We start from the raw sequence: 12,889 nt of genomic DNA, 5'->3' as shown, positions 1-12,889 counted from the left end.
TTGTAATCTGTGTAATAAAAATATAATATTTAGATAATATTAAATTTAAATTAATTCTAATATTAATAATAATAGAGAGAAAAAAAGAAAAAAAAATCAAACGTACATTTTGTTATAAAAATAAAATTAATTAAAAAATGTGATACAAATTTTATTTAGATTACTTAAAATTTTAATTGGATAAATTACAAATGATATACTATCTAGTCTACCTAAATATTTCTCCATGTTGGCAGGATAATCAGCCATAAAACTTACCACCATAAGAACTTTATGTATACGATTGGAAAATTAAATGTTAAGAATAAGTATGCAATTTTTGTCAATTTAAAAAACATATCTTTTTGTGAACTTGTCATGAAGATGAGTCGATTATTTGATCATACATATGGGTTAGATTTGAGTATTATCAAATCCAATTAAAAATAATTTTTTAAAGACAATTTATGTATTCACATGAATGCCATTCAAGATCTCATGTTTAACTAACCATAGCCTTTTCTATTAGAAGTTTAGAACCAATACATGTTGATACTATACAGTTGTATTTGATCTAAACAATTTGACCATGATTATGTTTTTTCTTCCAACAACATAATTGTGTTTAAACAAATAAACTTGTCAAAAGAATTAATTATATTTTTATCTTACACTTAATTATTAATAAATTCACCAATATATACAATAAAATTTTATATTAAGTCGTATTATTAGGACAAGCATGATGTGCAACCAATGATGATACGAATTAATGCGAATTGTATTGTATATATTGTTGATATATTAATCAATATGCAGTTATAAAATATTAATATAATATAATCTTTTGACACCATTGTTCAATAATGTTGAAGCTACTCATATTATATACAAGAGTATATAAACTTACCAACTTAAATTGTTATATGTGGTAAGATTTTTATTATTAAGTAAGTGATTATGAGTTTGGTATTTCTACGTGCTTAGAAAACTTGGTTTAAAAAAAAAATACATTTTATTGTTTATAATACCTTAAAGAAGGCTACTCTCTGCTATTTGTAAACAATTAACAAAAAGTTTTAGTACAAATGTTCAACTAATCGAGCCAAATGCTCATTTTTCACTTTTTATTTATTTTTATCAACAAGGATTAGTCAAAGTTAGTAAAGGATTTTGCACATAATCCAAAAGGTCATGGGTATAAATTCAACTGCTGATACCTTTTTAAATTTTTGAGCATGAAAGCATACACTAGCTCTGGTGAGACCAAACTCACGTAAACTTATACATACCAAAAAATATTTTTTTTTTTATTTTTTGCCAGATTTTTGGGAGTGGAGGCGGCATGCAGCTTTATGTTTTATCCCACGAAGGTTTTAATGAACCTCATGATGATTGAAATGCCATGCCTTCAATTGTGTGATAGGATTCATTCCATCATAATCATACATTATTTGCACGAGCGACAATAAAACCCAAAATTAAATATTAATTCTTTAAAACGAAAAGTTTTTCATCAGGAAAAAATCATTACATAATACACATATCTTCATCTTCAGGAACGCTTGTTGTTGCTCATTATGACATGGACTCATGATGAATATTCAAGCACATTGAGGCTCCACATTTGTTTGGAACAAAATATTTCAAAGTGAAGTTTCATTGCATGTAAGTTTTATAGTTTTTTTTTTGGGTGATAAATTATTCCATCGTATACTTAATCCTGCTTCACCTTTTCATTAACAAGCGTAAGATTGTTATACACAATAGTTGTTGTAGACGTGTACATGTACACCAAAACTAATTAAGAAAAATGGGAGAATTATGTATAAATCCCACACACACAAAAAATTAATTATTAAAATATTTATTAATGACTAAACTAAAGTCATGATGTATTTATGTTGTCAATGAGTCATACACATTTTGTTATCAATGGTATTAGTTTAGTTGTTAAAGAGTACTGTGGTAATTAATTTCTTTATACGAGACTTTAACATAATTCTCCTAATACATACATATATATATATATATTTAAAGCTGGCATGTAAACAAGAGATTGTGGGTTAAAGGTCATTTTTATCCTTCATCTTGACTCAAAAGGTTGCTGAAGACTTTAAACTCAATTATAAATTAATTATATTTCTCAACTTAAATATTTCATCCTTTATCACCCTGTGATCATTTTTTCACCATTAATTAATTGTTAATAGATTTTACGTTACATTTTTTAATTTTTTTATTATAAAATATTTGAGTTAAGGGGTAAAAATGATCCTTACCTCTATTATAATTATAAAATCTGAGCTTCTAACGCAACAACCATGCACAAAACATTTTTTAATATTAAAAATATTAATAAATATAAAATTATTAAATATTAATTAAAAATAGACATTAAAAAGGAAAAAGAAGCAAGCATAGAGTCGCAGAATTCAATATACTGAACTTTTCAATATTGTATTCTTTTAATGTTTAAAACAAGAGATATATTTTTTATACAACTATTTATTAGATTTCAGTATTATAAGTTTAATTAAAGATAGCTTTCTCAAAGACTTTTATTTTTTCGTATTACACAAATTCAAATTCAAGAACCTTTGCTTAAGTGGTCCTAATCCCTTTTACTAAGACTACTGCTTGTTAACAAACAAATAATTTATTATTTTTTGCTTGATTTATGAAATTCCAGATCGTTGACCCAAAATAATTTAGTTAGCATTTGCATGCACCTCTTTTAGGCAAATAATTTAATCGTTGTTGTACACTTGGGGTATGAACTTGAGAAATAATTCTAACTGAACTTTAGTTTACACATTTTCATGGCAAATTTGAAAATACACAATGAGTAAATCTTTATTTTTTGTTTTTTGTTTTTCTTATAAAAATCTATTTGTGTTCTATTCAGTATGCTGAGATACCTAGGAGTATTGTCATGTTCCTTTTAAAGCTGTGAGACTGTCATTACTAATCGTGACCTCACAATTCCACAGAGAAAAATTTAATTTTAATAAGATCAATCTTTTACCCAAAGAAAATATCAAGAACAAATAATAAAAGGTGAATTGCTTGCAAAAAAAAAAAAATAAGTATATTTTTTCAATATTATAAAACTATTGTACTTTTTAGTAATTACACGTCCAAAATAAGTTATTTATATATTAAATATGTACAAGAATAAAAAATTGAAAAAAAACATTGTTTATAGTCTTTTAATATCTACAAGATAAACTATGATAAGTTTATCCCGAAAATAAAAGATAAACTAGAAAAAAAAAAAGTTGTTCATATTTAAATGAGCAACAAATTCTAAAAGAAAACATTTTTTTAAAAAAATATTTTCGGATAAAAGGGCAATTTCGCCCCTTTAATCCATTTTATATAAACAAGCTATATCTCTAGAAATCTACCTCTAGCCGCAAGTCTAGTTTTCTTCTAGAATCAATCTCTAGAAATCAACTTAAAAAAAAAGGTAGCAATAATAACTCTATTTCTTTTGGATGTTAGCCAGTAAACCAATGAATCTGCTAGTCTGAAAGATTGACTTAATGCAGTGCAGATTTTTTTTTTTTTTTTCTTCTTTAATATGGGAACTGCAGATTATTAAATAGTCAATTTTTCTTGATGAAAGGTACAAATAAAACTAATTAACTCAAAAGGGGTTAAGAACGAAAGAGAGAAATCTGACCGAACATTTTCATTTTCCAAAGAAAAAACTTTATAATATAACCAATATAGCAACTTTGCCCCACTAACTACACTGATGTGCAATGAAGACATGAAACTCCGAAAAAAAAAAAAAACTATCTTCCACATATAAACATTTGTCTCAACCTCATCCTAAATTACCAATGATAATGGAATATTCTTTTAAAGTTAAAACCCAATTATCCCTACTGATGAATTGGGGTGCCACTCGTGTTCCTCTCTGCAAGTCACTAACATCAAACCATATGACGCTCCATAAAAATCCAGTAGTGACTTCCATTCCAAAACAATTATGGGTTTGCTCAAGCAGGAAGCTTTAGTTTTGAATTGTTCTTCCAGCTGAAAAAAAAAAAAAAAAACTGATGTAACTCATCTGATACACCAACAAGGAAAATTTTAATTGCAAAGCATTTGACAGAAAAATTTTCTTTACCTGATGAAGTAGTAATAGAAGAAATCTGCATATAGGGCTGTCTGAACAATACCGGAGAAGCAAGCTGAAATAACAGGAAATAAGTTAAGAGTCTTTACTAGAGTGTAAAAGAAATTCTTATTTAAATTCCAAAGCATTTCTTACCAATCCATCGACTAAAGCGCGGCTCAGTCAGATATCGGTATATCCAGTTCATAATGTAAAATGCCCGATATGCCCTGCAGTTTCATAATCAGCAATTATAATATGAGATCTTTAGTTTGACAAATCTCCATAAATCTACTGATATTGGCCGTAATCATGCAAGTACTGACATATATCAAAAACTAGAGTCAAGATAGAAAATACATGCGCAGAAACTTTTAAACCAGCCCAATAAAAAGAAGTAAGAATTTGGTAAAGCTGAAAAATCTGTGACAGTGTAGGTGAATCATTGTCAATTTTAGCAGAGGTATATTCCATTACATATCTAGCAAGTACAATTTTGTTTTGATGCACTGTCACCTTTAAAAGAATTCCCAACAGCTCAAAACATTATCAACTAATGATCAGCAGACCAAAGAAAGTTTAATATTGTTTGAAGGATCTTAGATGAGAAAATAATATCAACGAAAGAAAGCACACACCCAAGAAAGAATACATATTGGCCAGTCAAATTGTCCACATTGCCACTTCGTTGCAACAAAACCAACTGGGGTAGTATTGCAACTGCCTCCAAGTATATTGAAAATGCCCACAAAATCTGCAGTAGATTTACATCAAAGTTAATATGCATATTCATGATTTTACAAAGCTTCCAGGAAATACAAACTAAACCGTTCATGTCAAGAATAAATAAAAAAAAGACAAGCATTGTGTTTATAGACTAAAAGGACTCGTGGAATCAAGCAAGTTTTCAATACCAAACTGGACAAATAATAGAGAGCAATTACGCAGAAGATTCTTTAATGAAGTAACTATTGTATTCCCAGTGCTGTTATCAGATACTATGATTATAATGGCCGACCTCTCATTAGTTTATGGCTTTCTGCCTTTCACAGCTAGTCAGCTACTCATATATCAATTCTTATCATACTATCAGAAAAGTTCCGCAAAAATTTTTGAAATGTAGAATCATGTAACATACAGCCATCCTCAGGACAAAAACATTAAAGTAAATAAAAAGGAATGCAGAGGTATCATAAACAAATTATAAAAGATTATTTAGAAGAGGAGCTCTAGACCAATGGGAGCACCTCTCCTCCTATAAACTATGGAGGTCTAGGTTTGAATCTTCCCTAAGGCATTTTGTGCAATTTTCATGTGAAGTTAATGACGCGGCAGCTTGAGAAACTGCCACATCATCAAATAGAAACCCAGTCAACCCTGCAAACCACCTCAATTAACTAGTTTGGACAGAACAGTGGGTTCACTGGCTTCTAGTTTAGACCGATGTGAATTAACACCATGATAGAATATAGATGTAATTAGTTTATTTTAGATATTTAGGATTATTTTATTAGGATTATTTTATTAGGATCATTTAAATAAGAATATTTAGAAATCTACAGATTTTTTAGGATTTAATTAGATTTTCTTATCAGTATCTTTCTTAGAATTATTTTAGATTTTATTTATTTTCAATAAAATAGGATACCTAGATATATAAATCTAGATTATCCTTGTTATCTTTTAGGATTAGATTAAGATTTGATTTTTATTATTTTCATATTTATAAGACTCTATGAATAGCCCCTAAGGTTCTTCAGTTATATTCAACTTTTGATTATTATTGAATAGAGTCTCCAAGGAGTTTGGCCTTCCCCCACCTTTCTCATTCTCTCTCTTCCCTTTTTCCCCACCCCTTTTCACAGCACAACAGCGTTAAACGGACTGGTCACGTTGATCCAGTTTTAAATTTTAAGATTATTGCTCTTCTAACAAAACAAATATGAAAGCCAGCAACCAAAAGAAACAAAGCATAACCACTGCCAAGAAAGTTTTAGTACTATGAGCTCTACAATTCCTTTATAAATTGACCAAGGATGCTCTGAAATGACCAGTTACAGAACACCACAGAGAACCAAAGATAATAAAAAAGATAAGCAGACTAAAACCAAAACATGACTAGTGAAATAGATTTTCCTTCAAAAACCTGAGCACTTAATTCCAATCAAGGACACTAAAAAACAACATACATGAAACCCACAATTATAAAACTTTGACCTCTTGTGCCAAAGCCTTTGAACTTAATTATTGGAAAATGCTATACAAATATGAGATATTCAAATTTCACCAAACACTGTAACATGCCAAAAGCAAATATAACTTACTGCTGTAAGTAATAGATGCTTATGAATTAAAGCAACATATCAAACCCCATTAAGGAGATTAACTGTTATTATGTATGAATCAGCATATCAATAATACTAATATTATTGAGTAGTATTGTCAGGTAAAACGTGCCTTGAAAGGGTTCTGAGTTTCCAAATAAATTTCTTAGGAAAGAATTTATCACTGCTTCAAGAGAGTGAGAAACTGAGAATAAGATTTACAGGGAAAAAGCACTGCAATGATCCAAATTTTCAAATTCTTCCATCCAAGTTTTGAGGTCAAAGCAAAAAAGTTGAAGCTTTAACCATGCAGTAAGGGATCAAAATAATCAGGCACCATGACACAGAAAATTATCAACAAGGGAAAGGGAAAGGGTAAAAGGAAAAGGATTAATAGCATTTTAATGCCCAGTAGGAAAAAGGAATTTTGAGAAAATAAGTATCTATGGCACCAAAACGAAAGTGCATGTGACAACAAATTGTCACAAATTGGTTTAGGAGGACTACTAGATTTCCAAATTCCTAGTGGTGGCAATGGAACAGCAAAAATGTTTGTTGCAACTGCAGCCACCGGAACAAAATAAGATGTTTGGAGACATGTTGAAAAGTAGCATTAATCATCATGGAAGTAAGATGTTTGCAGAAATATAAAATGAGTAGTAAGAAAAACAGAAATACAATAAGAAGTAAATAATTAAAGAACCATTTTATCGAAATGTCAAAGCATTCATCTTTCAGTACTACAGACACAAAGCATAATCAAAATGCCAAAGCATGCAAAGAAATTATATTTAGCATCAAACTCTCTATCACGTAGCAGAAATTTGAGAAACATACATATCAACAATTATTAGGATACAGCATAAAGGCTATAAAACGTATTGAATAAAATAGAGGGAAGTCAACAATCAGATACCTCTTGGAATGTGAACTTCTCATGCAACACAAGCGCCAAGACAAAGCTCGCCAGAATAAGAAAATAATGGCGGAAAGTGTCGAGCTCTTTATCATAACTTCTCTTAACCACTGGGTGCATTCGCATGCACCACACGATCGCTAAAGAGCTTGCGATAAAAACAATCTTCATGATAGTGTTATAAACTGAGATGAAATCTGTGAACAGATCCAAGTAACGAGCCAGAAATACAACTGCATAGAGCTCCTGGGTTTTAAGAGAAATCCCTGCAGTTAAAAGTACACAACAATAAAATTTCCCTAAATCAGCAAACTTGTTCAAAACCCAATTAATGCATTATTATTTCTGGTTCTTTGTTTTCAAACTCAGACGCTATAAGGTGGAAAGAATTAAACCCCCAATTTTCGCTCTTTTGTTTACCCCTATTTGCCCACGACTCAAAAATCTACTAGAACTATGCATACAAAATTTCCGACAGAAAGTCACTAAACTGCAAAAAGATTAAAAACTAACAAGAAATAGTATGTATTGACATTAAAAACCGTTGCTTCCACACTTAATTTGCCGGTACAACAATCAAGAGAGCGGCAAAATTTGTATACAAAGTTCTCGATAAAGGCTCAGTTACTTCAATTCTTGAGACGATTACCGTGGAGGTAAAAATCAAGGGGGAGATCAAAGTGTAGGACTTGGGACTTGGGGGGGGGGGGAGTTACCTGCGCATGATTTAGTTGCGTAGATTTGAGCAACAGCACCAAAATGCTGAGTAGATGGGTCATGTCCCCGGCAAGCCTGAAGATATTCATGGCTTCGACTCCAAATGCTGAAGGTTATGGCGTCGATTAGAGCGAAACCACCGAGAGACAGAAAGAGAGAGAGTGCGGGAGGTAGACGGAGCAGCCAAAATAACCCGAGGTAGGAATCGGTGGTGTGTCGTGGTGAGCGAATTGTTGCGGAACCTGAAGGAAACCTTGAGAAGAAAGTTTGATTTTCGGTAATGTGGGAGAACTGAAGTAATTACGTTAACTTATATAGACCGTTTTTTTTTTTTTTCCCAATGGAAATAGGATAAAAGAATTGAATTAGAATAAATTTCTGATAAAAAAACCCGGAAAAAAAAAAAAGATAAGTGAATTTTAAATTAATAAATAATAATAACAATAACAATTGAATAAAAGATAGGATTATAGATGAAACATAAGCGTAAATAGAATTAGGATAAATTTCTAATAAAAAAATAGGATTATAGATGAAACATAAGCGTAAATAGAATTAGGATAAGTTTCCGATAAAAAACCCAAAAAAAAAATTAGGATAAGTGGATTTTAAATTTTAAATCAATAATAACAATAACAATTGATTAAAAGATATAGTGTTCTAGATAAAACATACACGTATTTTTTAACCAAAAGAACATCCACCTATCTTAATATGAGCGAAAGTAAATTTTTAATTTTCAAGTAGTTTAATATTTTCCTTTGTTTTCTCTTTTTGTCAATTTTGCTTAATTTTCATTTTGTTAAAGCGTGGATGGAGGGTGCTGACCTGGCAATCACAAAATGTTTCTTATACTCCACAACAACTTCGAGGTTTGAATTGTACTAAAATTTAAAGGGTTATGGTACAAATCCAACTTTAAAATTTTCAGTCAAATACACCTCAGAGTCTAAAAGTATTTTATAGTGCAATTTCACCCTCAAAATTTGCTAATTTGATACAATATTGTCTTAGATAAAGGTGTTCAAAGATTCAATTTAGTTTGATTTTAAGCAAAAATCAAATCAAACTAAATCATTTTAATTTATTCAGAATTGAGACCTGATCAATTTTTATAGAGTTTGGTTTAATTTGATTTTATTTTTAATTTAGTTCGGTTTGGTTGAGGATTAGATCAAGCTTTAATGCATTTATTTGATTTTTTTTCTTTTTCTTTTTCATAATGGTGTTGTGTATTAAAATTAAATTTAATTTTTTTTTGCTCTTTTTTTATAAATAGAGGTATAAAAATATAATAAAATTTTAATGTGCTAACAATAATTATTCATAAAAATTGATATAAGTTTCTAAAATTAAAATTATTTAATACTATGCATTTTCATTCAAGTCCTTTAAAAATATTTATCTATATATCTATATTTTAATAAATAATAAAAAAATTATTATACAAAATTAAACATAAAATGCTTTTTATAGATAAATTGAATAAGTGAGGGTGAGGCTTTCAAGTTATAAATAATTAAATGATGGTCATAACATGATTATTATAATTATTTAATATTATACATTTCTATTCAAATCTTTTAAAAATGTTTATTTATTATTATAAAAAATTTAAAATAAAATACTTTTTATAGATTCTAACAAAAAAATATGTTTCTTATAAATAAATAATTATATATTTTATAAATAAATAAATAATATTTTTTAACCAGATTTGATTCAGTTTGGTTAGATTTTTAATACACAGAATCAAAACTTAAATCAAAATAGATTTGATTGTCATTCAATTTTGTTCGGTCTCTTTCGACTTAGGTATGTACTTTTTGTTTGGATTGATTTTGAATGCTCAGACTTTAACCATTAATTTGACCGTTAAATACTTATTAACTGCCACGTATAAGTCCTTGTCATTTTTTTTTAAGTTATTGTCTTCCACCTTTGTTCCAACGTCCAGAGCCACGTGGGCATTGCCACATTTGATCTTCTTTTTCTTCATCCTGAAGCATCTCTCTCTCTCTCTCGGCCATCTTCATCCCTTCTCTCTCTCCCTCCCTTCCTCCTTCCTCTTCCCCACCCATATCTTCTTCCCTCTTCTTCCACTCAAACCAAAATCTCAAAGGAACTGAAATCCAAATCTCAATCTTCGTCTTCTGGGTCGCAAAGAAAGAGACATAGGTGAGCTTAGGCTGAGATATGGCTCGTGAACACGGTGCAGGTGAGATTAGGTTGATATCTGAGGGTGGGGATTCAATGCGAAGACGGCGCAAGTCGCAAACTCAGCACAGGCACAGGGATTCAATGCGATTTAACGCTGAGGGATTCAACACGATTTTGAAGGCTGTAAATCATGGTGGGAGGGGATTCAACATGATTCGAGTTCAATACGGGATGTGAAGGGACAGGTGAGCTTAGGAGTGTTAATTATGATCTAAATCTTGTCCAGGATTTTTCACTTCCAAACGACGATTATTTCTGATATGGGATTTTTCAACGCGATTTGCTTCTTACTTCCATTCCCTTTGAAATCGATGTGTTGAACTTTCTTAATCTACTTGGTGATTGGCTTTGTGTTTGTTTCAATTTTATTTGGGTTGTCGATTATTTATGGCGTGTATTGATTGTAGATACGAGACTGTTGAATATGATTTGTCTTAAATATTGGTTTTTTTTATTCGGGGGTGGGGATTCTTCTTGAGTTTTGATCTGGTTTTTTTTTTTTAATTTATTTTGTTGGGGCTTGTAATTGATTCTTCTTCCGAGAGTGAAGATGGCAGAAAGAGATAGTTTATGTAGAACGAAGAAAAAAAAAAGATCAAATGTGGCAATGATTAAAAAAAAATAGAGAGAATTTCAATCAAGGATCATAGATAGAACTTAATTACTAGTAGATCTTAAAAAGTTTAAAACTTTAGTTCAATTTAAGATAATTAAAATGGAAATAATTTCAATGATAAAAGTACTAAAATACCTTTAATTTGTTATGTATAATCATTTATTGTAAATTAAAATTGATGTTAATAAATTAACAAATAAATTTTTCAAATTCACAATTGATGTTGTTGCTTGTTTGACAAACGAATATAATTTACAACTTATATTGATAAATTAATAAGTGAAGAAATAAAATTAATAACTAATAATTCTACATAACAAGTAAAGCTATTTTGATTTTTTTTATCGTTAAAATTATTTTCTTTTCAATCCCCTTAAATTGAATTGGAATTTTAAATTTTTAGAATCCACTAAAAATTAAGTCTCATTCATAATACTAATTGAAATTCTCCTTAAAAAAATTTAGATGTCAACGTGTCAATTGCCATGCGGTTGCTAGCACAAGAAGTGAAGGCCAGAGTAATGATCAAAATCTAAAAATGTTAACCTAAGGCAACATTGTATCAAAGTGAAAAACATTAGGATAAAATTGTATTAAAAAATATTTTAGAATATGATGTGCATTTGATTGGAAACTTGGAGAATAAATTTATATTTTAATCCAAATTTAAAATTCGTAGGGATGTGTTTGGTTTGCACCCCAACTTAGATTTGGGTGAGGTGTGAAAAACTTATTGGAAGATCAAAAGAAATCTTTTCTGGATAAAAAATGTTGGGACAATAAATTTTTTAGTTTATTAAATTTGACTCAATAATTAATTAAGTTCTTCAAGTTTAATTTTTATTTATTTAATTTCTTAAATTTACTTTAATTATTAACATAGATAATAGAATATCTAGTCACATAAATTAATTAAAAGAAGAATGATTATTTATGTATGAAAAGAATAGACACAAGAATTTAAAAAAACAAAACAAAACAAAAAAATGAAATGCAATGTAAGGAATTAAATTAATAAAAATTAAACTGATTTAAAAATTAATTTATTTTTATTTAACTATATATATGTGCACGTGCTAGTTCATCAATATATTTTATATTTTAAATTGGTTTGAGAGTCAATTTATATTTTAAAACTTAAATTATTAATATAATCATTTAATAAAATGTAGAGGGCCAAATCAGTAAAAAATTAATTTAAAAAACCAAATCAATGATTAAAAGATATTTGAGGGATTAAAAGTTTTATTGTTTCAAAATTTCTTCAAAGAGATCCGAGGATAAAAGCTCATTTAAACTAAAGCAAAAACAATTGGTTCTCCCACGTGCTAATAGATAAAAATTAGGCTGGCCTTAAGTTCAGCCTACCATTTTATAATTTAGAATCTAAAATTTTTTAAATTTATTTTTTATTTCACCTTTTTTTAAATAATTTTAATATTTTTTTCTTAAAAATCAAATTAGTCACACAAATATATATTATAAAATGTATATACATTTTTTTTCATTTTACATCTAAACTAGCTCTTGAATTACATCATTTAAATAAGTTATTGTTTGTTAAATTAACTTTTTTAAAAAATATATATATCTAAACATAAATATATTGCGATAACAAATATTTATCCTAACTTCAGTTTGTGAACTTCATTTTATTCTCACTATGATTTTGTAACTTTTAAATCAAACATACTCTAAGCAACTAGTAATGCATTTTAACCTTTAGCTTTTCCCCCTAGTTTAATTGAGAAAAAAGCCAAATAATCAAGCAATTATTTATAATTGATATAAAATTTTTTATGTATATCTAGTTATTTTAAAATTTTAATTTTATGATATCTTTATAAATATTTTTTATGATATCTTCATCTATTTTTACATATTTTTAGCATTTTATCCCATTCACATATTTGATTATTTTTATAAAATAACTTCTCAAAATAATAAAAATATATTTTTTAGATTATATTATTTTTAAAATTTAAATA

At 28.6% G+C, this 12,889-nt stretch overlaps 1 protein-coding gene across 1 annotated transcript; it reads right to left on the bottom strand.

Moving 5' to 3' along the window:
* Positions 1-3,663: 3,663 nt before the first annotated feature.
* LOC129299784 (ER lumen protein-retaining receptor A-like) lies at positions 3,664-8,343 on the bottom strand. Its single transcript, XM_054938254.1, has 6 exons — positions 8,065-8,343; positions 7,349-7,614; positions 4,747-4,862; positions 4,265-4,338; positions 4,121-4,184; positions 3,664-4,026 (listed from the first exon to the last, which is right to left on the bottom strand). The coding sequence occupies exons 2-6, from the start codon at positions 7,517-7,519 to the stop codon at positions 3,990-3,992; spliced, it is 462 nt and encodes a 153-aa protein (XP_054794229.1). The 5' UTR covers positions 7,520-7,614; positions 8,065-8,343; the 3' UTR covers positions 3,664-3,989.
* Positions 8,344-12,889: the final 4,546 nt, after the last annotated feature.

This window comes from Prosopis cineraria, unplaced genomic scaffold (assembly GCF_029017545.1).
Source record: "Prosopis cineraria cultivar Desert tree isolate PC_DT_omini unplaced genomic scaffold, ASM2901754v1 PC1297, whole genome shotgun sequence".
Classification (NCBI taxonomy): domain Eukaryota; kingdom Viridiplantae; phylum Streptophyta; class Magnoliopsida; order Fabales; family Fabaceae; genus Prosopis; species Prosopis cineraria.
The sequence above is the reverse complement of the archived record's forward strand: the minus strand, read 5'-3'. Positions and strand labels throughout refer to the sequence as shown.

Excerpts from the sequence above, each read along its gene's own strand:
- LOC129299784 (XM_054938254.1), bottom strand. The coding sequence starts at position 7,519 with ATGAAGATTGTTTTTATCGCAAGCTCTTTAGCGATCGTGTGGTGCATG. Across the intron at positions 4,863-7,348 it reads AGAAGTTCACATTCCAAGAG|ATTTTGTGGGCATTTTCAAT; the intron begins GTATCTGATTGT and ends AATCTACTGCAG. Across the intron at positions 4,185-4,264 it reads GCGCTTTAGTCGATGGATTG|CTTGCTTCTCCGGTATTGTT; the intron begins GTAAGAAATGCT and ends CTGTTATTTCAG.